Here is a 27,555-nt window from a genome sequence, read left to right on the forward strand (position 1 = left end):
CTGAGCTCACGCCTGTGCTCACAGTGGGGGCTTTCCCTGACAATGGAATTGCCAGACTTGCAGTCCATCCAGGCTGTCCTACTCCTCAAGCTGCGTTGGTGTCTGCTCCATTGCTGTTGCCCACTTGCCCCTGTGCTCAGTTATGTTTCAGCCTGTGTTTTGGGAACTGTGTGCTCTCCCAGCTCCTCTGCCCACTGAAGTATTTTCCTCTGTTAACACTGGTAACTCCAGTGTCTCCTGAGTTTCCTTCTCCCCTCCTTATCTTCACCCCTCACGGACTCCTGGACCCATGTCTGCTAAGCACTGGCACATCCTCATTTGTAGTTTCCTCAAGCTCCTGGTGCAAAAGAATGAGGAGTAAAGCAACAAAAACTGTCTCCTTAAGGAGATATCAAAGGACTAACTCCTTCCCATCTTTCTACTTGGGTACCTTTTTTTCTTTCTGACTTCTGGACAGCAAGATTATTAAATGAAAGCCTGACCTTGGTAAGAGGAGAAAGGAAGGCAAGGAAAGAATATGTGGTTTTCTGCTTAAGGCATCATTTTGGTAATTTTGGGTTAGTTTTGCTTGTCTGTAGGTTGCTCATGTGTGTTAATAATATGGCCTTCTGAGAATCAAGTTATGCAGTGCCTTTTAGGTGTGTTTCCAGGGTGTTTCAGTCCAGTGCGGCTATGCCCATGCTACCCTTGCAAATAAGCCAGGGTCTGTCTCTGGGGCCAGTGCAGGGCATGGCTTGCACCCAAGGAGCTGAAGTCTCTTGCACCCGTCAACTCCTCCCAACCTGGACCAGGTGTCCTTGTCCAAACGTGCTCTGGGGACTGGTCGCTAGCACAAGCATTACCTGGGGCACGGCACAGTATAAGGCTGTGCTGAGGCACATACTAGTGGTTAAACAGGGACCAGATGGCCCTGGGCTGTTCTTTGAGACCAACTCCTGAGCATGCTATACCCTCTAGGTTGGATGTCCCCTTTGGTTTTCGTTTGGGTCTTTATTATTCTAACTTTTTTTTTTTTTTTAATTTATGAGCTATTATGTTTTAATTAAATGTTAATTCCTTGGGCTTGCCCTTGGCTATTTTTTGGGCTGGAGAAGAAAGAAAGAATGACTTGCTTCAAGGTTTTTTCTTGGTTGTATCTGTCTCCATTTATTCTCCTATTCTTTTAGGCTGACTGGAGGTAATGGCTCTTAGCATGCTTTATAAATCATTCCACAGAGGACTTCGAGTGAGCATTTTATTTAATAAGTATGGAGAAGTGGGCTTTTATCCCTGCAAAAGAGGTGACAAGTTCACTGTGATTTCCACTGGATTATTGTATTTGGGGTAGAAGAAGTAGTAAAAGACTCAAAGATATTGGTCTTACAGCAAGTTCCAATTGTATTACCTCCTCCTTGACTTGCTACTTGATCCATAGGAGTATCAAAGTTATTTACATTGAAAAATAGCACTTTGATTTAATAGCACATAGGCAGGGGTACTTGGAAGGAATTTAAAAGCTCACTTTGAAGAGTTGTGCCAGTCTGAAAACCTGAACCTTAATGCTCTTGAGCTTTGGAAAATGGTGGATCTGAAGCCACATCCAAATGCTGCAGCTCACCTCCATTTCTAGGCTGTGTCAGAGCAAGTCTTGAGAGTTGAGATTTCTTGCAGAGGGGAGGAAATAGAGTTCAGCTACGGGGATTTCAAAGAAAAATCTTTATTCAGGCATCATGACTCCTTGTCTCCTGGCTGCCTGGGAAACCCACCTCTGTTGCACTGGCTCTGAATCCAGGCAGGGACATGACTCTGGCTGCCAGGTCTGACTATATTGATCAGACTTTACATCATCAAATGTGGCTTTTTTATAAAATGGTGAAGCCACTGCAGAAAGAGAGAGCACAATGCTAGCCTGCAGCAATTTACAATTGACTTGAAATTAACCATTTTGAATGATTGCTAGGTGGGGATCACATTGAACTTGCTTCATCCCAAAAATATCAGAAAAAAAGTACATCTCAAGAAATGCTTTGCTACAGTGTGCAAATTCTTGGGTCTCAGCCACAGCTAGTCCAAGAAGCAACTAGGCTTTAGCCCTGCTCACACACAGATTGGCGATGAGACATAACCAGCTTAGTAGGTTATAGGAAGTGGTTTCTTTCCAACCACAGAAGGAGAGCAGAATGAGCTCTGAAGACATCTTGGCTTTAGCAAATGTGTAGCTGGGCCCAGCAGACCCGTGATGCCAAGCACTGCTGGGCTTCAGAGGAAAGTCTGTGACGAAATGATTCCATGGATGCTCTGTGCTGGTTAGCACATACCTTTGCTTCGTGACATCTCTTCTGCAGGAAGTCACACCCATTTGTTCTTCAGTTTCGGTAGCTCTCTGTGTGATTTGTGTGGTGAGATATAGAAGTTCAGATATAGAAGTACAGACCTGTGCCTTTTTTCTTGTGAGAAATAATGAGAGAGTAGGTGGCCAAGCAGGCAGTTGTTACAGTGGCTGTCCCCCGGCTCCTTGATTTTCATCCTTCAAAGGATGGGAAATTGTTTCTTCGGGAGCAACGTCCAGTGCTATAAAAGCTAGGTTGTTCTGTGCCCTCCTCTGGCATTGGATCCTCTCTGTGATAACTTACAGGTTTTGAATAAAGACAGAAATTCACAGATATTTTTCCCCTTCAACACTCATCTGTCATGGAGCATCTCAAGAAATGAAATGCCCAACAATGCCTGAAATACTTCTACGGTGCAGGGTGCTTCATCTCACTTCACAGATAACTGTATTCACTCTTTTTATTTGTTTGTTTGAAGGATGCGTGCTTGTGGTGTCTGTAATTGAACAGCTTGCACAGTGGCACAACAGTACAGTAAAGGCAGCCATGGAAAGACTGTGCAACTACATACCTGGTAAGTACCAAATAATATGCCATATGTTATGTTGGTACTGCCATATTTCTCTGTTAATTAAAAATCCACACATGGAGTCTAAAAAGAACTATCCACTTCTCAGCAGCATTTCAAATGAATGTAGCTGAAAGATAGCAAGGTGCTGTCTGCAGGGAAGTCAGTGGCGTGGCTCACTTGGCTTCAGAGATGGGATTTTGTCCCAAAGTTGGGGTGAATGGGGTTGTATTAGGCCCACATGTGTGTGAGCACCAACACATGCAGACCCTCTTCCCTCTTTTTTTCTCCACTTCGTCTCTTTGTTAACAGCTTAAGAATAGATTCACTGTATGCCCAACCATGCCTCTTTCTTGTTGATATGGGTCTTTATAGCAACTGTGAAGATGAAAATGTTTTCAGCAGGTATAGGAAGCTGCTATTGTAAAAATCTCAAAAAGGAGCTGAGGTTGACGGGTGTAAGATGTGAGCATTTTGTCTGCACAGAAAAGATATTGACATGTAACTGATGATATAAATTTCAAAACTGATAGCTATTCCATATGAAAATATATATAGACTCCCCTTTTTCTGCCCCTTATTTTTTCTGCCCAAAGGAGTTTAGCTGTCTGAATGCACATTCCTAAAAAGAGAACCATTTGAATGCCAGAATAGCTTTGTGCCTCACAGACCAATCCTATAACTATTTAAGTAGCTAGATATCACATTTATATCTTTTTAACATTATGAATGTAAAAAGATGGCTTAGGATTCTTCATTAAAAGGTTGTTTATATGGAATTTCATGAATTGTATCTCTGAGAAAACATCTTGGTCTGTAGACCCTAGTTTCACAGAAGATGCGTGTAGAATATTAATTCCTTCCTTTCCAAGAGAGGATTTCCTGATGCAGGAGGGGCAGGGAGGTAAATTGCTGGGATTCATTCATTGATACAGTGACACTTATCTGATTTCTATTCCATAAGTCATATCCTTAGTGTTTTAAATTACAGGCACATAACCATGAAGTTACAATTAGAAACACTGATTCTGCCATTAAAATACCATTTTCTTCTTTAAAATATGACATGCTAACTCTGCGTTCATGATTCACTCAGTGAACCTTGTTCCGCTGACATGTCAAGATATTTCTTTTCAGCTGCCATTCTTAACACATATAAAATCCTATTACCCCTTTAGTTAAATCTATATAATCCAGTTACCTTCTATGAGATGCATGGATACACCTGATAGAAAAAAACTGACCCTGAACTTGAAAGGAGTGAAAAATCCTATGGATTGTGTGGGAGCTACTGTGTAACCAAATTTATCCTCTCCCAGGAGGTGAACGCTGCAGCCCAGCAGGAATCAACAGCTTCCTCTTGCTGCCTGAAACAATCGAAAAGCTTTGGACGCTCACAAGGAGTAAACCTACTAAAGCAGGCCATGCCATTTCACCTGAAGGAACAATTTCATTATTATACACTGACCTACAGCTGATTGCAAGAATAACAGCAAAAATTAATGGCAATGGGGCTTTTCCTAGGGCCAAAAAGGGAGCAAGAACTCGTGGGTTTCTTAAAAGCCTCCTATCATTTCGATTACAATCAAGTTAGGATTGCATCAAGCTTTCAGTGAAGTTATATGATGTTCAAGAACAAAAAATATTTAGAGAAAATGAGAAGAAAAATTTGGTACCTGTCAATCCCACTCAATCCCATAGGCTATGTAGAAAACACAGTTCCAACCTTATTTATATGGAAATATTTGCAATGTGTGTGATTCAAGCGACATGGCCAATAAACCTATGAAAATCAGAACAGCAACACCATGAGTGAAGGAGACTCTTGAGCAGACAGAAATGCCAGGTCTGCAGAAATGGGCAGTATTTACAGTGTAAGGGAAGTGGTTAGCAAGAATGTAAGTTTACCTGGATATTGGCTGTCTGCCTGATGAAACAAAGGTGTCTGGTACCTGAAATGTGCTTTGAGACCATCTCCCTCCAGCGTTGCCTCTGAGTCATGGTCTGCTTCTGTGTCGGACACTGCTGTGTAAACACCTTAGAGCTCAAGTGGAAATGGCAAGATGATTGATACCATCTTTCTTGCAAATATTTATCCTCTGGGATTCAGCTAGAATTTGTGTTTCTAGGACTATGGAGCTATAGAGGAAAACCTTCTAGTTCTTTATCACATGCGAACAAGGCAATTTAGGGGATCTCTTCTACCTGATGTAGAGTAAAAGCAAGTATACTGTAAACTTTCTCTAACTTTTCCAGCGTTTAGTTTGGCTTAAGCTCTTTTCTTGCCCCTGAACACTCAAAATTATTAATAATTTTCTCCCCCCCCCCCCCCCCCCCCCCTTCTGCCTTGCACAGCTTCTTCCTAACAGAGCTTTCTCTCTGCAATATCCTCTCCTTGTGTGTGTTAGCAGAGCTGAAGATTTTCAAACATATGAATGCAGGCTGGCTTGGAGGGCAAGTCCTATAAACATTGCCTGTGCTTTGGGTCTGTTTTGCTGGAAGCAAAAGCCTGAATGGCTTCTCTATCTTCCAAGAGGACTCCACATAATCAACAATAATTTTATGTTATTGCTGTTCTTTTTACCACCCATCATTTGTTATGTCACGGGGTAATTACAAGTCAAGCTTCCTAGACACATAAAGAAATCAGCACCTAGACATCAGTGTGACCAGCAGACCCCCAACATCAGTTTCCTAGTGCTGACGGCCAGCCAAACCCTCACCTCCTCGCAGCCATCAGTATGGGTTACAGCAGCCAGCTGACTCCTCCAGGGCCAGAAACATTTTGGAAAACAGCTGGTTTGGGAAACTCTTAAGGAGACCTTTGCCTATGAGGCTACAGGGAGGTGTTGGAGAAGCCAGGCACCTTCTCCTGCAGGCTACTATAGGGAGCCAAGTGCTCCACTGGCAAGCCTCATCAGAGGATGTTTTAATCAGTGATGATACTAAATGCAGGGTTATTGATGTTCGTGATATCTTTCCTTTTAGGTGAGCAAGAATAAAATCTAATGCTAGCCAGGAGACCAATTTTTAACTTGCAGATTTCTTCTAAAGAGCCAATAGAGAGGAGTTATGTGGTGAAGGAGGCAAAGAAATGAAACTAATAACTTGATTGAAACAAAACACCTGACATGGGATAAGAAAAATCAGCTATCATAGTTATACAAGGTGCCTGCAACACTGTATGTGTAGGAGGGTATTGGGGAAATTATCTTTTCATTCCCTGCTACGCCTTTTTGATTCCAGTCCTCCTTTCTTGGGCACAGGTTGCCAGCTGGGGTGTCTGCAGTCCTGGCAGGAGAGCAGTGACCTTCTCTGGCTCTCATGGGAATAAGAACACACCTGTGCCCACTGATGGAGTCAGAGCTGTGAGATTTTGTACCCTTCCTGGAGCAAAACCACCCGCCTTGTATGCAGCAGACCACCAGCCCTGGGCATATCCAGCCTGATGCTGGTTAAAATTGAATATTCAGCCCGAAGTTGGAGGGAAGCAGCTGCTTTGGGGGTTTCTGAGGCTTTTCTTTGGGAAAGATGAGGATACTGTATATTTTCTTTCCCAAGTACAGATACTTATCTGTCTGGGTAATGGAGGTGTAAGAGAAAACAATATCTCTCAGGAATTTCAGGAGCTGCAAGTTTGTCGTCACTGCATTTATATGAACCTGCCTCTTCATGACTTTTCACAACACCACCCCTGCCAAAACAAGGCCTGACGCCTCCTTTGCAGGATACGTGCATGGTTAACCAGCTCTCATCTGCTCGGGCCAAGAAACAATCCATTTTCCTTCCTGGGAACTATCAGACCAGTGCTACCATCATGCCCTACCTGTATTCAAACCCCCAATCTCTCCTGCAAGTGTCTTTGCTAGGGTGCAAGGACTAATTTTTTTCACAACAGTGCCTTCAAGAAGTCTCAGATGAGCTATCTCCTGGAGGGCATGGAGCGCATGCTTCACCCTGATTAAAGAAAGCCACCTGAGCCAGCATCCCAAAAAGGCACACGACTGCAAACTGTGAAAGGAAACCAAACAAAAAGTGTCAAATATTTGTCTGAATGCAATTATTCCTGCACAACTCCTGCTCTACATAGAACATATTCTTTTAATTTGCACAACCCCAAGAAGCTCCAAGACAGCTCTAGCAGTAGCAACAAGCCCTGCATCACTTTCTGCACTTTGATTTATATATTTCTTTTCTTTCTTCTTGCAAACCTAGCGAGCTGTTTGTTTAAACTCCCTAGAAGATGCTGCGGCATGTGTGATTTCTTTTGACTTTTCCATGATGCCATACTTGGAACGTTTAACAAATGCTAGTTATCCTTTTTAGTTTTCATCATGTGGCTTGCCTAAAGCCAGAGAACGGCTTTAGGCAAGGTTAGAAATTCAGGTTTTCCGGTTCTCTGGTGTTGTGCTGAGATCATAGATTCACACACCTTCCCCTAGGATAAATCAGCATTCACCTTAATGAACCAACTCCTGCTGTATTTTGACTGTTACAAAACCAATTTCACCACGCTCAACTACTTAAAAAAAATTCATGTTTTCTAGAAAAACTGCAAGGTTTCTGTTACGTACTTGCTGAACTTTACGGACCACACATAGCTGAACTGTAAGTATTGCTGTGTCCTCTCAGGTCTTTGCTTAGTTTGTTCTTGATATGTGCTGTTGGATTGAAGTGTAGGAGCTTCATTCTTAAAATCACATTATTATTAAAGCAGAGATGCTTGAGATTTATTCTGGTTTGGCATTTGGCACAGCTATTCCTGAGTGAGTAAACGCAGCCTGCCACTGGTAACTATTTTCACACTCCATTTGAATCTCAGATCAGGCCCACCTGATGTAATTACATCTTGAAATTCAGCTTGTTTGGCTGAGGGAGGAATTTGAATAACCCGTGTGTGCAAGAGGTTCTATGGAGTCACACCACTGTAATACCTGGCTCTTACTTTCCTTTCTACCTTTAATCAAGCTTTCTAATTGTCAGCCCCTACATGTTCTCAGCGCTGACCTTGATACACACTCTTGGGGAAGCCTACTAAGTAATGTAAGTGATTAAAAAAATAAAATGTAGGTCATTTTAGTCCTCTTTGAAAGTTCTTAGTTTAATTAACAGAGCTTTTGCTAGACTTTCTTCCTCCCTAGGGTTTTTATTTTTATTTTTAAAACTAGCCAAGGGACTGCAAATTTCTTACAGGACTAAGAAGAGCTGTAATCAAACATTTTAATTTAATTTCTGGTTAGCCCAGAGGTGTATCCTAAAAAGAAAGAAACAATCCTAGTATTTGTGCTTGGAGATTAAAGGTTAAGGATCTTTGAAGGATTTCTGGTTATTTTCTTGAGTTAATGATTGAACATTCATATGTGCCAAATTGCATATGCATTAACTTTAACCTTTAAGTCTTTGTCAGACTTATGATTGATTAAAAAACAGAACAGTCATAATGTATTTGATTAAGGTGCTGCATAGAAAGCACAGTGGTTTTTCATCATCCTGGGATCCAATTTTAAATGCTGAATAGGATGCCGTGGCAGAAAATCGTTAGGACCCAACACTGTACTGAGCAGCAATTACGGGCCACAGTGAAGCGAGCTGAGGTTATTGTTTGGCACTGGGGAGATTTAGCTTCCCATGGAAATAGCTTCTACTTCCAAGCACACAGAAGAACATAATAGTCTTTGTTTTCACGCCATTTCCTTCAGCATAGACAGGGAAATGAATGCCGATGTAGTCTGCCATTCCTTGAAGCTGTGTAAACAGGATCCAGGACAACCGCTTTGTCATCTCTACCGTCCTCCAAAGGTGAGCTGGTTTTCCACTATTTTCAAAGCTATAGGCATTGTGGAATGTCTTTTAAGCTGAAACTGAACAGTATGGAGGCTTCCAGTGCACGTGCATTATCTGGGAAATAAACTTCAACGTTTTGAGTGTGGACAGTTTTAGAAAATGCCTGTTTGAATGAAAGGTACATAACACACTTTAGCTGTGTGGAGCATCAACAACATGGGTGTTGGAGAGCAGGAATTACAGGGCCATATTCTCTTGTACCAGTCTGAGTCAGAGAAGAAGAGTAGGGAAAAGAAAATTTCTCCAGACTTTATTGTTAAGCAGTACAATAACCCCAAGCCAGACACTCAGCTGAGGTTCATCTATACCACTGTGTTACCACGGCATGACACATTATCCCCACGTTGCCTGATCTGCTGTGGCAGCCTGTGTAGGTACTAGTTACCTGCTGCAAAAGCAGGGCTATTTCACTTGGATTAGTCTGCAGTGCAAGAGATTTAAGCTACTGTGCCTAATCTTTTGCCGCAGGCTGGAAACAATTTTAGTTACCACCGCTTTTGTGATGTACAGTTACTTGCTACACCACAGTGTCTTGATAGCATGTCCTGGACCTTTGCTACTCAGACACCTACATATCTGCATAGGTGTCTAAACAGATACAGTTTGTTTGGGATTTTTTTTTTGTTGTGGTTTGTTGTTTTTTTTTTTTTCCCAGTCATCACGCAGCCTGGGTCACACTAAAACCTGTGAGGGATTGTGGTTGTTTGGCAGTGTCAAAAAGCAAGTGATTCACTTAGGAATCTATTTTTGGAAATCTTTTTCCTTGCATCTGGATGGATAAAGACATGTTTAGTTTCTAAAGGTTTGCATAAGATGTTTTACATAGAGCCTCATCCAACAGCCATTGAAATCCATCAGAGCCTTTTTATGGGCTTTGGTGAGCTGTGGTTCATCTCCAAGATGGATTTAGTTCTGCCAACATTAAGAGCTGGAGAAACACTTGCATTCCAAGAATGGCAGTAACATTTGTTTTATAGCAGGCGTGTGTCCCATATGACTACTATGCTCCATGCTATACCAACATAGAGGTATATGAATGTGCAAGCAGGCAGGGGTGGAAGAAGATGAGTGCAGGCACCAGAGAGGGCCCACACTAACTTGACTCAACCAAGATGTTGCCTAAACTTCATCAAATGGGTTCCTTCAGAAATTCTGCATCTGAACCGGTAAAACAGTTCATGGATCCTTTCACCCATGACCCAAGATACATCAGATCTACCCTATTACAAGCTCTCCCTCAATAATTACCAGCTCTCTAATCAGCCCACAAACATTTGTGAGTCTCCAACACTTTCTGTCTACCCTGGTAATTGCGTGGTTTTCCCTTCTCCTGCACTTGTAACAGCAGCAGAGACCCTGACAGTGACTCTGGTGCTTTTTTTTTTTTTTTCCCTTTAAATTAGGAGTCCTGAAGGTAAAGGTGAGAGTACAGCAAAGGCTGGCAGGCTCCCCCAGCCCCCAGTGTAGCAGGTCACCCAGGAGGACAGCAGGAGCTGTAGCAATGGTGGCTGCACGTGCGCCACACTGATAGCCCGAGAGTTAGATTTTTATATGGATTTATTTGCTTGTGTGGGGAAATAAAGAGAAGTGTAAACCACCCTGCACTCAGTGGCAGAAGTGCAAGGTACCTCTTGGAGTGAAAGAGGATGCAGGCAACAAACTACACTTAAAGAGAGGGACAGACTCTCTGTGGCTGCAGTGATCTAGGCTAACGAGTCTGGAGAGAGGGACTGTTTAAACCGAGGTGGATCCCATGCAGAAATCAGAAGACGTGTGGTGAAATACTTGACCTATCAACCAGAAGGGACAGGCTGCCACTCATTGCTGTTGCTGTCAAATCTTTGGTTAACTCTTCCCATCTCTAAGAGCAGTTGTGGGACCAAGCTGACTCTCTTTCCACCTCCAGCGACAGCTCCAGCAACTGCACTTTCTGCAAAGAAAACAACTGAAGATGATTTTTTTTTTTTTAATTTTGTTTTTAAACAAAATTTGGACTGTCATTTGCATGGTCTGGAGACTGTCCCTCTGAGTGAGTGGCTCAAGCAAACCCTCTCCCTTCCAAGTGGTAGTTAAACCCCTTTCTGTGAAGGTGTATTTGTTTCTCACCAGGTATAAGGGAACTCTACCAACAAAACAATTTTTCCACCCTGATTGTGCCCTCCTTTTTAGCTTGCCCGGTGCCCTGAGACAGCATGAGGAGGCTGGGGGAGATGGGAGAAGAGCAGTGCTTAGAGTTCATGCTCAAGTGGTTGATAAATTGCCCACAGTAATTCTGTGACAAGTCAGACTGAGTAAAGATAGATTATGGGTGAAAAACAATTATACTCAGTCAGAGACATGGATGCATAAAATGCATTTTACCTCACATTTGGTTCTTTGGTTTGTAATTTGATTGATCACTTCAGTTATATGAACCTGCAAATGTTGGCTCAGTCCCCTGCCAAGTGTTTGAACAAGACTTTAATACTAATAACTGTTTTGTTCAACTCTATTGATTTTCAGGTACTTCATTTATTCATTTAGACTTTTGGATGCCCATTTTCCCAGAATTAGTATCATACTTGCACTGGTGAAGGGAGTAAAATAAATACAGAGTTAGTTGCCCTAATAAGGCAGTATAATGTTCAGGTTTTAATTGCGTTTAAGGTGGAAAATATTAACATGTAGCTGCTTTTTCAGTCAATAGTTCATTTTGTTCTGATTCTGTGATGTTGCTCTAGTGAGATTGTGTGTCTTGAGGAAGGAAGAGACCCTGCTTCAGAGGCCTTGCAAACTATCTACATAAAGGAGACACTGCAAGCTGAGTAAATGATACATGCATTATATTACACACTTCCCTGGTCTCTGACAAATTAGCCCAAATTAATTTTTTTGCTATTAGCACTCTGTGATTATTCTAGGAGACTTGGCTCTAATTATGAATAAAAAGTACGGCTCTGTTCGCACAGAGCAGAGCTGGAGGAGAGCATCTAACCTGGGTGAGGGTGGCTCAGTTGTGGGGGTTACCTGGAGGCCTGAACAAGGTCGGCTGCCCCAGTGGTGGACAGTTTCAGGAGCAGACCCTGATGTTGGTGGGGAAGATTGGAGGGGGTGCTTGTGGCTCCTGGATCACCAGCACAACTGTGCAGGCACGTCACTCGTAATGGAGTCCTGTGAGTCCCTAGTTGCCACCAGTGGCCGAAAGAGCAGAGCCCGGGCCAGCGCTGGAAGTGCAGATAGATGTGCATGCATAGGCTCTCTCACTGAACATTTCTTGCCCAATGAGAAGTTCTCCTCTACCCTTAGTAGGAGGGTAGCAACACTGGGGACTCCTTCAAGTCAAGAGACAGCACAGGATGATGCATCAGAAGTGTAGGCTTGTCATAGGTAGCTGAAAACTGGCCAGAATCTAAAGCTGCTGTAATATGCCCTGTGGTTTAAGCTACATGAACAGCAGGTACTCTAATGTTGGCTGCAGCACCACTCCAAAACGCTGACAGTGAGCATAGGTGTCCAAGCTAGCTGCTTTAGGATGACTGGATATTTTTTTAGTCAAAAAAGTTTATTAACTCACATGGTGGAGGACTTTCTACACCAGGTCCTGTGATACAGGAACGTTCAGCTAGCAAGCAAAAAGGGCTGAAATTGGGTGAGGGGTTTTAGGCACTACCTAAATGCCTACCAAGCTGGGCCTGGGAGTGAGGAGGCTTGCAGGAAATTATTCTCAGCTTGCCTCTAGATTGTTTTAAGCCAGCCGGCCTGTTCAGTTAAATGGCAATACTTTAATTGATTTTGCTGGGGCCAGAATAATGGCTGGACTTCAGCATTGGAGTCCTACTGCTGGCAATCTCTTAAACAGTCTGTGTTGGAAGGAGCTTAAACTCTTCTTTTGGGCTTTCAGAGTGCCTCTTCTGCTCCCCATCCCTTTTCTGCTTCAAACTATAAGAGCCCTTGTGGCTGCAGATTTTAGCTTAATCTGCAGTAGTAGGGTTTTGCTGGGAGTCATCTTACATCAGCAGAAATACATATATTTATGCTAATGTCATTTTATCTTAGCTGAATAACTTAATTGCCACAAGCACTCATGTTGGTTCACGTCCCCTCTATCAGATCTTTCACTGGCTTTGTAAAAAGCAAAAGCCACATCCCTCATGGACATTACTGTGGCCACCCTGCTCTTTGACAAAGAGGAGCCAACCAATTCTGGCTGGAAAAAAGAAGCCCTTTGGATTTTCGTAACATGAAAGTACTCCCCCTATTTTATCTTATTCCTCTCTCTCTTTCAGTGAAAATATGAACTGCTTCCCAGGAGGTAAGGCAGAACCAAATTCTGGGGTGGGAGTGCTTCTGCATTCCTGGAAAGAGCAGGCTGCCAGCCAAACGAAGACCTTGTGGCTGGGACCGATTTCCTTCTTTTGAGAACACAGACCATAAAGAAAGCATCTGGGAGTCAGGCTAGGTCCTGGTGAGAAAGATGCCCTCCTTTTAGCCTTTCTTTTTTGGAAATAGGTGAAATCTACTGAAATGTGAGTTGTTTCTGCTGCAGCCCTGAAGAAACAACCTATAGACGAGCAATAGCAGAAGGTACAGTTCGAGCACTAGTTCTTCTTTTGCATGTTTCTCACCATTTCCCCTGCTCCTCTTCATTGGCAGAAAATAAAATGTAAAAAACCCCAACCAAAAACCAAACAAACCCAAAAAAATCAAACCACACAATCCCAACCTTCCATCAAATAACCCCAAAGAAAACAGGGTGGCATGGGGTTTGCAGGGTGCTGCGTGCAGCCGTGTCATACCGATGCAGAAGCTGCCCCAGGCAGGACCCCTAGAAAGAAGTCTTGGGCGACCCATGGGCACAGCAGCATTTGGGGTGGGAGTCTGGCAGACGAAAGTGTAAGGACAGGGAAGCGTTGCTTATGGATGCTGACTGTATTTTGCAGAGGCCAGCTAGGAAAAGCGAATCAAAATGTTTCATCCTGAGCACAGAGAGTCCAAGTTCAAAAGAAACAAGTGGCTTAAAATGAGCAGAAGTCAGAGTAAGTGCCATGGGAGGAGAAAGGACTGAGTCAGGCTTCATGTGGTTTAGATCTGGGCTTGCAGAGAATGTCCCTGTTTTGTGTCCAGAGCACATATCTTTGGTTTGGCTGTCCTGTGAAATTCTAAAGATTCCCCCTAAAGCCTCTGCAGGATGAAAGGTTGGAGTTGTAGAACAAATAGCAGTTTTATCGGTGCTGTTTAACAAGCTTTGCAGCGTTTTGGTACCTTGGTGTGTGTACTTCTGGTAAAAGGATGATGCAAATGAGTTAGAAGGGAAACTTGGAGTGTTTTGTAAATATCCACTCTCCTGGGAAAGAGCTGGCTAACAAGGGTGATAAATGAGAGAAAATTAGAGTTGGTTCATGCATTTGTTTATGATGAGAAATACATCTGTTTGCAAAAAATTCATTACTGGGAATAGAGGGGCTCTGTGGAGAGCATTGAAAGAAGGCAGTGAATGAAATCCCAGTGACCACCCTGCCCTCAGCCCCATCCATGGTGTGGATATCTTGCGCATGCCGAATGGCAGGGCTGCACCAATTTGAGTGGATGGAGCTGGCTGCTCCCCAGAACCTCCATACACCCTTCAGGCAGTGGCTGCAAGTTCATCCATCAGCTGCTGGAACCTAGGGATCTCCTTCCTTGGTGGTGTTTTCATGGGAGAGAGGAGGCTGCTTACTAGCCAGGTTGCAGCAACAGTGGTTGTATGGGCTATATGGCCTCAGTGGCAGGCTTGACATGCTGTTGTCAACCACAGATTACAGATGACCCATGAAACAAAGAGTGTTTTCTCCCAGATGGGTGTTTCGGCTGCCAGTCCTCCACGCCCACCTGACTGAAGTAGCTTCTGCAGTGGGAGAAGATCTCCTCCTTAGCATTTCAGAGAGAGTGTTTTCTACATGTGGGGGCAATTCAGCCTTTCGTCCCTTTTTTCTGCTTTCTGTGTGCCATATCACTGTAGCTGTCTGAAGCGTGCGTTTCTCATGCTCTGCTGCTGAGAGCAAGAAAGGTCTCTCCCCCCCTGCCCAGCAGAAAGGGATTGATAAATCCTACCTCTCTAGAAATTTTTCATCTATCATACTCAATTTTAAGCCATTTTTCTCATCTGTCTCTCAGGTTATTTTATTGCAGAAATAACAGCAGCTGGTAACATAACTATGGCAAATATAAGATACATGTTTCGTTTTGGGGACAGCAGCTGCCCAGGGGGAAGAAACTAGGAAACAGTGTCTTGACTTATTCCTAGCATCTCTCATCTATTTGTGACATACCTAGATTTTTATAAGACTATAGACACAATGAATTAAACATATATTAAGCACATATATTAATGTGACACATATATTAAAAACCAATAACTTAGAAGTCTGTGTTCCTTGCTGCTTATGCTTATTCTTCCTTATCCTTTATATTGTTCACTATAAATTTTTGACCCTTGAATATCACAGTTAATTAATTTTCTTTGATCACTGCCTAAATCAATTATAATGACATGCTAAATTTTATCCCCAGTAAAAAAATGCTGGTAATGGTTGTTCTAAATGCAAATGTATGCTGCTTTAATATTCCAAGCTGGCGTGCCCGCTGTTCAGTAAGGTGCCATCACTCGAGGGATATTTTCTTTTTTTCCAAATGCTTTAATACTACCAGTTGGCAAAGCATACTTTTTACCTCATGTTGAGTTCCTGTAGCTCTAGACAGATAAATATAAACTTGTGCTGAACCTTACCTCGGAGCCCTCAGACCTGGTTAGTCTTGAGCTGGCAGTTATGTCCTTAGGCTGAGCTATAGGAGGGACTGATGGCAGGTCATTGTCAGACAGAAGTTTGTCCTCACTAACAATTTTGATCAGAAGCAGACTGCTAATATGTTTGTGATTCACCAGATTTTTCTTTCCATTTGAAACATTTTCAAATGTAATTGATTTTTATCTCTTTTTTTTTATTTTACTTTTTTTTAACCGATCCTCAAAAACCTACAGAACAAAAGCAGTTATTCCTTCTGAAAGAGGATAAATGATCAGTACATTCAGCCTTCTTCGTGCTGAAGGCTGAGGGGAAGGACAGAGGCCATCACACAGATACTGCCTCAGAGATAAGACTTGAGCCTTGAGGAAGGCTCAAGAGCAGGACTTTAGCAGTTGCTGGTCATGGTAAGCAGCCATTGGTGTGTGTTCAACCACAGCCCTGCTGCACCACGCATGGCACATCCATCCTGCTGCCAGCAGTGCTCGTCCCTGGCTGTGACTCATACTCACAGATGGTGCCCCATGCACAAAATTTCCTCTCCTTCTTTGAGGACCATGTGTGTAAAGGGATTTGAGGAATTACTGGGGTATCACCAGTAGTTGATTTCTTTGTAACCCATGCCATTATGATGGCCAGCCTGTTCCCCTGTGATAAGGATGCCTTTCCAAGGTCATTTCTTGCAATAGTTCTCCCACTCCTCCTTTCTATTTACGTGTAAGTATCCTCATTGTGGAGGAATCCCAAAATGCTTCTTCAGCACCAGTTTGCATGGACCCAACAGAAAAACAATCTTGCCACTGTCAGCAAGAATTTGCCCTCCAGGGCAAGTTTTTATTCCAGAATAAAAAGCTAACCTTCCTAGATCCTAAGCAGGAGATTTGCCTTCCAAACTCTATTCCCTGCTTTGTACCTTCCCACGCTCCAGCTGTTCCCCTACTGGGATGAACCTCAGCCGAGTATAACCCTTATCTGTGCAAGACCAAATGTTTCCCCTGTACCCTTCCACAGCAAGTCAGGCCAACATTGCAAGTGTGACCCTCTATTTGCCATCTAATGGATGTGTTGTTCTTCATTAGAAGTCATTGAAGAAGTTCAAGACCAGGCTGGATGGAGCCTTGAGCAACCTGGTCTAGTGGAAGGTGTCCCCGTCATGCCAGGGGGGTTGGAACTAGGTAATATTTGAGGTGCCCTCTAACCCAAACCATTCTGTGATTCCATTAATCTACGAAGTCTGTCCTCTGTAGCTCATGCAGTGCAGTCAGGGTATGAATTTCAGCTCTTCAACTGATCTGCATTTTTCCTCAGGAAATAAATGATGCCCTTGAGCAAAATAAATGAACTTTTGCAACTGGAGTTTCACAGGGGGTGACTGGATAATTGATTGTTAGTCCAATAAAAAGTAACTGATGATGAGTTTGTGGACTCATACATCATTTTTGTGCTGTGACTGATATATTAAAAAAAAAAGGGGGTACAAAACAGGGAGAAAAATTGGTAGGATACTGTAAGGCTGATCTGCTTTTTTTTAAAATTTTGTTCTTGCTCTCCTAGGTGGGGCTGAGTACTGCAATAAGGAAAGCGAAAAGGATTATGACTTCCAAGGATCTGGTAAGAAATCAGTGGCATTAAGTTGTTTTACACTGTACTTGCGTTTTATCAGGAGTGAGTCTTCCTTTATTTTGCTTAGTTGTGAACCTAACTGATCATTATTGAATTGAATGCTGATTCACTCCTACCCGGTATAGAATCTGCTCTATCAGGTGTCTCTGGGAATAAGAAGAGGGAGATAATAGAAAGAAAATATGACAGTATGGGGAGAACAGAAAAAAAACTTGAAAAAATGCAGAGTGCTTATAGAGTAGGGATAACTGTCTATATCCACCCAAGACATAAATTTGTGTCTGAAATTCATGCAGCAGCTGAGGATATGATCTCTGAGCACCATAGTGCAGCTCCATGCTGAGACACTCACTTGTACTAGCCCAACTCACCTTTGGTGGGGCAGCCAGCCTTAAAACAAAATACAAGCAGATATAGATTTTGTTTAGATTTTTTTACAAAAGCAGGAATTTACCACTCAGCCTTGCCCTGTGCTTTTCCTTCCTTCCTTCAAAATCCTTGCTCCTCCTCTTTTCATGCTGCTTCTTTGTCCCTTGCATCCCTGTCTCACCTTTGTAGCCACATGTAAGAGGGAGAGCCACTGCCTCAGAGCAGTGACTCACTGCACTTTGGGGTTGCCTGAAACTGGAGCAAATTCTGAATATTTTTCCTTTATTTTTGAGAGTCTGCTTTTGCCTCTAAACTTGAAAACTGGGATTTAAAATCTTTCCACCTTCACCAGTTTTCAGATTTATAGAGGATCTCTAAAGGGTAGCAGAGAAGTTGAAGGGCAGCTTTTATTCTTCTGGGTTCACTTATGTGAGTCAGCTCAGCCATAGTATTTGCTTCCAGTTGTCTCCAGTACTTAAGGCAGAGCAAATGTTTTTGCTGTTTGTGAAGAAATTTTTGATATTGCTTCTTCCTGAATCCTCACTGTGATGCTACTCACAAAACTGAAAATTGAGGTGCCTAATTAGCCTTTCAGCGATTGCCAAATTGCCAAGACAAGGTAATAAACAATGCACTGGAGAGACGGGTCTCAGCTCCTGCAGAACAGCAACCAGCAGGATCTTATTCATTTTCCTTCCTGTTCAGAGCTGTGCTACTGATGGCCTGAGATTTCCGCTCAAACTACATGAAATTTCTAATCCCCTTGCCTAACGTGTGCAAGTCCCCACGTTAACACCTGCAGCAAGATGCTGTGAGTCAAGGAGGTCCTCTCTGTTAGCCAGAGCCCGGGCACAGGTGCAGGGATGGAGAGAGATCAGCGTGCAGCCACTGCCTCCCACGACACAGGACCCCTCTGCTTCTACCCTTGGCATATCAAGCTGTGTCCCTTGTGTGGCCAGCCCTGTCTGGCCTCTAAGGTCCATGCACACCGTGTCCTTTCAGGCTGTCCTGGGTAGGGTGGCATGGTTGGGTGCAATGGCATCTCCTTCCAGCTTGCCTCTACTCTCCCACATCCTCAAATCTGTTTGATGCCCTGATGCCCCTATATCGCCCTTGCTCTCTGTCACGATGCCCTTGGCCTCTTCCTTCTCCTACTTGCTCACTTAGCAGCAGGAGGGACAAGCAGACAGTGTCTCAGAAGCAGCACAGCCTTAGTTATAGTTGGGTTTCTCCAGTCAATATATTTCTAAACCCACAATACAAGGTCAGCTCAAATTAAAACAAGTTTGTTTTAATTTACAAATTTAATTTAACCACAATATGGTTGGCTGGGCCTCCTCTGCACTTATTCCTAGTATGTTCCCTGTAATGACCCTTGCTGAAACTTATTTTAAAGCCAGAAAATGAAAAATAACATTTCTAGAGGCAATACTGTCTCTCGCAACTTCTCCTTCAGCTGGGTTGCAATTAATTTCATTTCAAATCCAGAAAAACAATGTAGTAAGAAGCACAAAGGAAGATCTCCAGGAGAAAGCACAGCATGTATCATGCCTGCATAAGTCCCATATCCCGGAGCTGCAGCATGTGTTGAAATGGTAAGAAAATCACCTACACAAACTGAACGCTGCCAAATCATAGTCTGTTCACCTGCCCAGGTACATAAATGTGCCAGTGAGCAAGGGCCAAAACAGCTGAGGTGCTCTCACTGCTTGGGGAGAGGATTGCCTGGCTGAATGTGTGGATGAGGATCCAGAAACACCCTGTCTGTCATAGGACATCCCTGCATCTACATCAGCGGAGAGAGGAAAACATTCACCTGGTCTTTTTTATGATATGGTTCATGCTGGAGGGAAACGTCAAATTATATCTGCCTGTTCTTCCCATATCTGCTATTTGGGTTGCTTTTGCCCCACTGCATGTTTGGGGAAAGCCTTCTGAAGAGGTTCTTACAAGTTAGCTCTCCCTATCTTTGCTTGGCAGTTGTGTGTGACCGTGCACAAAAAAGACATGTGATTATGGCTGTTGATAATGAGAATGGGAGGTCTGTCTGGCTTCCAGGGGGTTTGTATTTACTGGGTATTTCTTAAGATCATTGTAGATTTGGGAAAAAGAAAAGGTATTTTGCAGATGTAGAGATGCCGTGAAAGTGGCTACAACCCAAAAATATCTAATAAATGTCTCCATTCATTAAAAGTAGTGAGCCATCTGTGAGTGACTGGCTTAAACCAAACACCAACAAGCATTAGGGGCTCATCATTATTCTTTTTTGTAAAACTAATTAAAATAATTACAGAAATGTCATTAGGGAATGTTAACGGGCAATGCATAAAATATTGGTGTTATCAATCACTGTGAGCACCTCTAGCGCCAACTTTTCTTATGGGTGGAGAAAATATTAGGAGGCATCTTTGAGCAATAGCAGTAAACAATGATGAATAGTCGTGGCTGTAGCATTTAATAAGAGCATTCTCCATGCATACAATCCTGTTGTGACTACACGGTGCCTGCAAATCACAGCCCAGCAGCAGAAGTGGGGAGCCATGGAGGGAGCCAAAAGGGAATTGCAAGGCAGAGGTGGGTATGCACCACTCTCCTGCCCACCCAACGATGTTATGTAGGGGCAAGTAACCCATCTCTTCCCAAAACCACATATGCAATCATAGCCTGGCTCTGCTGGGAAGGGCCCTGTAGTGCCCGCTTACCTGTACTCTCCCACTCTCTCGCTTACATAGGTACATGAAAAGATTATCCCTTTTTTTAACCCTGTGCTTCTTGCTGCCTTTTAAGAGTAGCCCAAGACACCCTCAAAAAGCAGATGAGCTGCTCTCCTGCATAACCCCAAGCAGAGCCAAAGTATTACATCCAGACCTCACTGTCCCATATGCTGTGGGGATGTCAGCTGGGGAGCCAGAGGCTGCTGTGCTCTGGGACGCTGCTGCAGCTGGTCCTCAAAGCCCAGCTAGACATCACCCATACCACTTCCAGGGCACCATCATGCCAACCATTCCCACCAAAGTTAGGCAGTGTCTGGGGCTGCAGGATAGTCTTCCATTCAAACTAACAGAGATCCCGTTAGCAACAATTTTCAAACAATGAGCTGAAAAAAAGGCAGGAAAGATTTTATTCTGTTTATGGCAAAGGGTAGACTTTAAACACAGCCTGCGAGCAGAATGAAAGGAGGTTTTATTTATGTATTTATTTCTTGCAAGCCCTGTAGTTTGGCTTTCTGGTGCAGTTTCAGCTCCTCATGCCTTAACTTCAAAGGCTTTGCATGCTGTGACTTAGGCTAAGTGAAAAGGTGACAGCTCAAAGACACTGCAAATCTTAGCCTGACAGAAAGCTTTAAGAGCCTCTAGTGCTTTTGTAAGCAGAGCTGGGGTTAGTCCTACGTGGAGGAGGTGGGGAAAGTGGTTTCTTTCCTCTTTCCGGGAAGGCGTACATAGGCTTGCAAAGCTCTTGGAGAAAAGCTTGTGCACCTCAGCTCTCTGCCTACCTGGCCATACATGCATATGCACACACAGAGAGCTAAGAGAAGGTATGCGTCCCTGCTGTGCTGCAAGACATAGCCCCAAGCCAGCCAGGCTGGCAGGGAGCTTAAATACAGAGGTGCAGAGGGATGGGGAAAAGTGCAGGGTGGCTGGAGCCACAGCAGTGGGACGAGGTTGGTCTTTCAGGTCAAGGAAAGGCTCCACTCCCTGGCTGCTTTTGGCCATTTCTAGCCACTTCTGTGATTATGTTCTGGTTTCTCCTTTGACTCCTCCAACAACCCTCCACCTCATGGCCCCCTCCAAGCCAGTGTGACTCGAATGACAAACCTTGTCATTTGAGTCTGTTGGACAGAGATGAAGAGTTAAATGGTGAGGGTTTTTGCAAGTTGCTTGTTTCTTGTCTCCCCAACTTTCCTCCTTTTTTTTCTCCTTTGATTTCTCTATTGCATCCTTCAGCAAGCGCACTGTTACAGCTCCACCTCCACTGCAGGTGTCCCCAACAAGGTACCACTCTTTTTCATCTTCACCTTGATGCTTGGTCACTTCATCCACCAGTGCAAATGTTGGCTACCATCTTTGTACTAGGGGCTCTATCCCCTCTCCACTACCCCAGACCTCTTCTCCATATTGAGATCCTGGCCATGACATATCGCTGTGCCTGTCCTCCTGCTCTGTGCGAGACCCTCATCTCCATCACCCCTTGTTACCTGTCCAAACAAACACCTTCCTGCCTTCCCTAGAGCTGCAGGGCAATGTCCTATGCAGCATGACACCACTGCCTCACTGCCCTGCAGTGCTGCTTCAGAGTTCTCCTTTGTCACTCAGAGCTTTATACGCTTGGGTTACTGCCCCTCACAGTGATTAATAGCCTTTTATTGTCCTCTCCTGAGCTGTATCCAACCTTTAACTTCTGTTTTATGTTAGATTTGGGTTGTAATCTCATTAGGGCAAGGACCATCTTATTTTTTTTTCTGTATATATAAAGTATGTAACACAAGGCAGTTGGTCCAAGGACAGAGCTCTTAAGTGCTGTGGCCATATAAATAATTACTGGGTTTTGCATAAAATTATGAGTATGCACATCTGCTCTGTATTTACATGCTGAATGCAATCTTAGTGAATACAGTTCATTAGACTGTGCACTGAGTAGCCCTCTGTATTTATAGACCATTTGAATGCCCTCCATGTTTAAAGACCACCCGATCTTACAGTGAAGCCACATGAGCAGCCTGTTTGTGGGACTGGTTACTGATGCAGTGCAATGTTTCCATGACTTGAGCGCTCACTAGGAAAGTCTCATTCAGCTTCCGAAGCCTCCTAGCTACCTAGAACCTTAACTGAATTGGCCCATGGCTATAGTCCACTAGTGCTGAAAGAGTTTATCCTGCAGCATTTCTTTCACAGCTTGCAGGTCTGGCCAAGATAAAATCTAGCTATGAGATATCCAGGTAAGAATCTCATTAAAAAATCAAGGGCATTCTATGCACATGCGGGATCCTCCCATTTCTCCTGTCTGTGGGGTTGTTCCTGACCTTCAGCTTATCCACCCATCCCCGAGTGTGAGGAAACCAGCCTTATGGCCCACAATGTGTGGCGTTCACTAGTTTTGCGCTAAGTTTCAGATACCATCATGTTTATTGAACATGACAACAGTAATTTTTACAAAGAATGAAAAAAAGAACTTGGGCACATGAGAGGAGACGGTTTCACAGGAGTTTCTTCCTTTTTAATTTTACAGCTCTTTGAAAGCAAGAGTAGTCGGTTTGTAAAATGTTCAGTCGAAATCCTTAAGTTGACTGCTGTGTCAGGTCTAAATCCTCTGGCATGTAACATCTTTAATGGCATCATTGGAGTTTTCATATGTTTCTAGGCAGAAAATGCATTATTTAGCTCTGGACTTTACTGACTGAATATCCCAAGCCATGCCACCTCTGTGAACTAACATATCCATCTTCTTTTATTTTCTTCCCCTGCAGAAAAGCTTCATGGGGTTTTCAAGTCTATGTGCATTTCCTCTTCTGGCTGATCTGTGTGAGAAGATTAAATAGTATGTATAAAGTTTTCAGTCCTTAACCAAAACCAGAATATGATACATTTGTTTCTTTCAAAAATCGTCCCCAGTTAATAAAACTTCCTATACTTTACTTCTGTTGATTTCCTTCATAAAACCTCTGTCCAGGTAGCATAGAAGGAGGTTGAACAGAATTTAGGTAAGTAAGATTCCTCAGAGAGATGCCTGTGCTTCGCCAGTACTTTAAATATTTGCACAAGATTTACAAGTCCCAGAGGTCAAATATATGACACACTCAAAGGTATGACACCTCCAAGAGGGAGCAATTTTTCTCCTGAGTTTTCCTGAGCCCAAGAGACTTCTCCATTTCATTTGCTCATCCAGTTGTGGTGCCCATGGCTCAGTGCAGGAAGGCCACCTGCAGCTGTATAACTCTGTCAGGAACACAAATTAAGTGGCAGTTTCAAAGTGTAGGAGAATCTCAAGGTATTTAAGAAAGCTGGGTGGATGGCAGACAGGAAAAACAGCTTATGGCAGTGCTGACTTTGAGGCAGCTTCTGAGAAAGGCTGAGGACATCAGCTGGGCTATTAGTCCTAAAGCATATTTGTCCATGTACTCCAATGAGTTGGAGGAGTCAAACAAATCTACAAATAAATCAGTATTATCAGCAGTATATTTTGACTGATTTGACTGGCAAGACTAACTTCCTCACCTATTTCTGCTCATTTAATTGAAACTGCAAATATCAGGAGTTTATTTGGAATGGATTGATTAACATGAAACATCTCCTAAGTGCCTTTGAAATGTAAGTCAGGACAAATACTCAGAGTTTGAGCCCTGTGAGTTCAGACAGTGGAAACAGGAATCAAATTGTGTATCATGTGTTGGATCAAACGTGTTCAGCTCTTCTGATATCTCTCTTATGCACTCTCTCTCTCATTCTCCTTGTTTTTTTTCTTTCTTCTTTGTGTAGCTACAAAAACTATGTTTGGCAGTTGGACTTTTTTAGCTGGTCTGGATCTGTGCCAATTCCTTGCAACTGAACCTTACTGCAGAGAAGAAGTAGCCCAAAGCAGCATGTGGCAATAATTGATTACAGACAGAATAAGGGTTATGAGCACCACCAGGAGTGCATGTCGCCTGTCTCCTCTGTATTTTTTCTTATCCTGATGCTCATTCAGTCTGAGGAATCCACTCTCATTGCACCTGTTTGCTTTCTGAGCCAGGTTCAACATCTATTATGAGTTCAAGAGGCTGGAAAAACTCAGAAAGAAAACTTTGCAAGGAAAGGCTGACTAGCATATAATTCAAAGAGTGCTGTCTGCTGGGCCAAATATGAAAGGTTGCTCAATGTAGGTGAGCTAAGCTGTGCTGTGTAGCCAAAGAGAGGTGCCATGCTTGGGCAGTACTGTGTGAAAGCCAGCATGTGTCCAAGCTAAAAAGAAAGCTGACAGAGCTGACACCATCATTTAACACCTACTTCAGGGACTGCTAAGACTTATAGGGTTGCTGGAAACAAAAGTCATAATGAAGAAAAAAAGATGTAATTTTCAAGGGTTAATGTAATTAAGCACTGTGAGGTGCTCAAATCAAGGTAAAATACCTTTCTCAAATATGTTTGAGCATGGCCAGAAGTTCGCGGGACTAGATACAGAAATTGCGAGATGAGACTCTGATCCTCCCTTAAAGCATAAGGCCACCTGTGAATTCAGCATGTGTGGTCCTTCTTCATATTAAATCCACTTTTACCCTATAAAACAAGCATTTTGTGTGTGTGTGTGTGTAGCTGCATCCTGGTATGCAAACTGCTAGTCTTCTAGACTGAATATAACAGGAGAGAGATGGTGTAAAGACTTGAAGGAAGAATATGAGAAAGGGTATTTGCCGTTTGTTTTTAGCAAAAGAAAGAGGTTAGTCTCTATTACCATGAGGCCTCATTCTGCAGCTCTTTCCCAGGTAGAAGGACTTCCATTATTATTTCATATCTGGCAGATTTGCAAGATCTACCAGGATGAGTGTAGTATTTATTTCCAAAAAATTGTAGTTACTTTTACCGCAGATTTGATGTCCTAGTTTGTTTTAGAGATGAAAGTTTGACATTGCAGCCATATGGGAGTCTATCAGCCTCACCTCCAGAGCTCAGTCAGCAAGTATCAGAATTTGCTCCTTCAGACAGAATCACTTTGCTGAAGTACAAGGATGGAGATAAAACTGAATATGCAGCCATGAACAACATGCCAGCTATTATCTATTCTGTATGCTTTACTGCGTTTTTTTCTTTCTGAATATGTTCCCTTCCATATGTTAAAGCTGTGTTTGTTGCTTTTGTTTTTTACAGCGTCATAAGAAATAAACTGCCTTTTGAAGATTTTGATGGAGACAAATTTAGTACTTTCCCGGTAAGCAAAGTCTTTCCTTTGGTGCAGTAATCCCTTGATAATGAGAATGTCTATGGGATTCCTCCTACTTTCTGCAAAGCCTTATTCATTCATGTGAAAATAAGTATAGGAATTAAGTGAATGGAGGGGTTTTTTTTGTCATAAAAGGTGGGGTTTTTTTTCTGGATGAAAAAACAATCATTCATTTATGCCACCTGGGGAGATGCACACATAAAGCTGTGCTCCCTGCAGAAGCAAATTGCTCTGCTGCTGAATGGTCTGTTTACTGAATTAGTAAGAGGCAAAGTCATATAAAAAACCAAATTAAATTGCCAGCTTGTCTTATTTCTGCACTAAAATGTGCAAGGTGTCATTTATTAAAGCTTAGCAAAGGGACTCTGGAATACAATCCGTTTACTGGGTTTTATTCTACGCCTTGAGTTAGATTCTCATTTTAGATATTTTAAATTAAAAGAGCAAGAGTAACAACAACCCTCCTATCTGTGTGCTTTTTCTGGCTTTTAGACATTGAGAGGCTATCACTGGCGAGGCAGAGACTGCAACGACAAAAACACCACTGTGTACCCTGGCAGACGGTAAAGCTTTTAATTATTTTAAAGGCTTCCTAATCATTGTGGCTTCTGGAAGAACAAGCTCCATGTTTGGTTTTGACTGTACCCTAAGAGAGCTTGTTGCTTGATTTCACTGTTATGGAGACAAGAAGGGACAATCAAGACCCGGGATGGGGCGCATTAGCAGGCACGGTGCACAGGCTTCTTTCCTTTCTCTGAAGCACCTGCAGCCAAAATTGGTCAGACAGACCAAAGGTGGGGAAGAAAACCAAGCCGCTAAGGCTTACAAACCTTATGCCTCTTGAGCTAATGCGGGCTGTGCCTACATTAGGGAGCGGCAGGTTGGGAGTGTTGCTGATGGCTGGCTGCTGAGCTCCAGTATCCAATCCTCATGTTATGTTGGCGGAAACGTAGAGCTAAATATGTGCCCTTCTAAGTGAGTATCTTCTAGGTGAATACCTCTCAGCCGCCTGAGCATGGACTTTCATGCACACCTGAAACAGAGAGCACAGCCAGTCATAACAGCATGGCCTTGGTCTCTTGCTATTGCTATTTTACCCTGTGTTCAAAATATTCTTTCAAAAATAGAGCTCCCCTCTAGCATGAGTTTGTTAAGCAGTTGTTAACCAGGACTGCTTTTAAAGCCTAGGTGTTAATCAGCTTGTGACTAGATAAGCTGAGTTTAAGGGCATGAGCTTGGAAGGATTACGTGCCATCAGCCTGGCCAGCACACCTGCGTTAGCAGAACTGGGCTTACGGAGTCCGTGTGTAGTGCCAGACTGAATAGATGCAGCCTCCCTGTAAAAGAAGCCTGAGCTAATTATACTGTGTTATGGGCCAGAGCAAATCCTCATTACCCCACACTGAGTTTGGAGTGAGGGTCTTGCTGGATTTCCGTGAACATTTAAAAGCAAGGAAAAGGGCAGGGAAAAGGGTCTGTCTTCTGCAAAAATTATCCCCATTCACTTCACCTAAGTGAGTATGCAGACAGACCAAAATGATAAGTTTAATTTGGCTACTTCAAATATTAACTTTAAATTAATATTTTATTTTGCTAGGAAAAATTACCTTTCCTGGATTCGAAGGGGGGAAAACCCACCCTCCTGTGCACAAAGGACTTTCTAATTACTTTATATTCCTAGTGAAAAATAGCACAAAGGATCTGATTTCCTCAAAAGCACCTTTTGCTTTGTTTTCTGTAACACTGTATATCCTTTTGTAACTCTGTTTTAGTCCTGATAATTGGGATGTGAAAAGTGACTCTAACTGCAATGGCATATGGGTAAGTAAATAAAGTTGCATTTTATACTTCCTTCCTGATTGCTGCTTCTCTTTTTTTCATCCTTTTTATTTAGTCTGCAAATGTTCCTTTTTTATTTATTCTGGTTTATTAACTGATTTGGATTACTCCTATTTATTTGCTGCCTTTGATATTCCAAGCGATAAAAGTGTATTTATTAAAAACTAAGGAAACATAGGGGAAGAAGTTATGAGTGAAGTTTGTTTGTTGATGCTTATGATTATTTAAATTATAGCTATTATAATTAATTTGAATGTACATATACTTATTAAAATAATGTAATGGAAAGCGTCATTATTGTGATGCAGTACTTCCTGCAGGCAAACATCCA

At 42.9% G+C, this 27,555-nt stretch overlaps 1 protein-coding gene across 1 annotated transcript in view; it reads left to right on the forward strand.

Moving 5' to 3' along the window:
* AOAH (acyloxyacyl hydrolase) overlaps positions 1 to 27,555 on the forward strand; it is a 79,886-nt gene that overhangs the window by 11,724 nt on the left and 40,607 nt on the right. The window contains exons 3-10 of the mRNA XM_086467873.1: positions 2,788 to 2,883; positions 7,425 to 7,485; positions 8,577 to 8,676; positions 17,037 to 17,093; positions 22,939 to 23,009; positions 25,313 to 25,373; positions 25,878 to 25,948; positions 27,158 to 27,206. Coding sequence (XP_086323999.1) covers positions 2,788 to 2,883; positions 7,425 to 7,485; positions 8,577 to 8,676; positions 17,037 to 17,093; positions 22,939 to 23,009; positions 25,313 to 25,373; positions 25,878 to 25,948; positions 27,158 to 27,206 — 566 coding nt within the window. The remainder of the gene's footprint in view (positions 1 to 2,787; positions 2,884 to 7,424; positions 7,486 to 8,576; positions 8,677 to 17,036; positions 17,094 to 22,938; positions 23,010 to 25,312; positions 25,374 to 25,877; positions 25,949 to 27,157; positions 27,207 to 27,555) is intronic.

This window comes from Leptosomus discolor, chromosome 7, assembly GCF_034619465.1.
Source record: "Leptosomus discolor isolate bLepDis1 chromosome 7, bLepDis1.hap2, whole genome shotgun sequence".
NCBI lineage: Eukaryota > Metazoa > Chordata > Aves > Leptosomiformes > Leptosomidae > Leptosomus > Leptosomus discolor.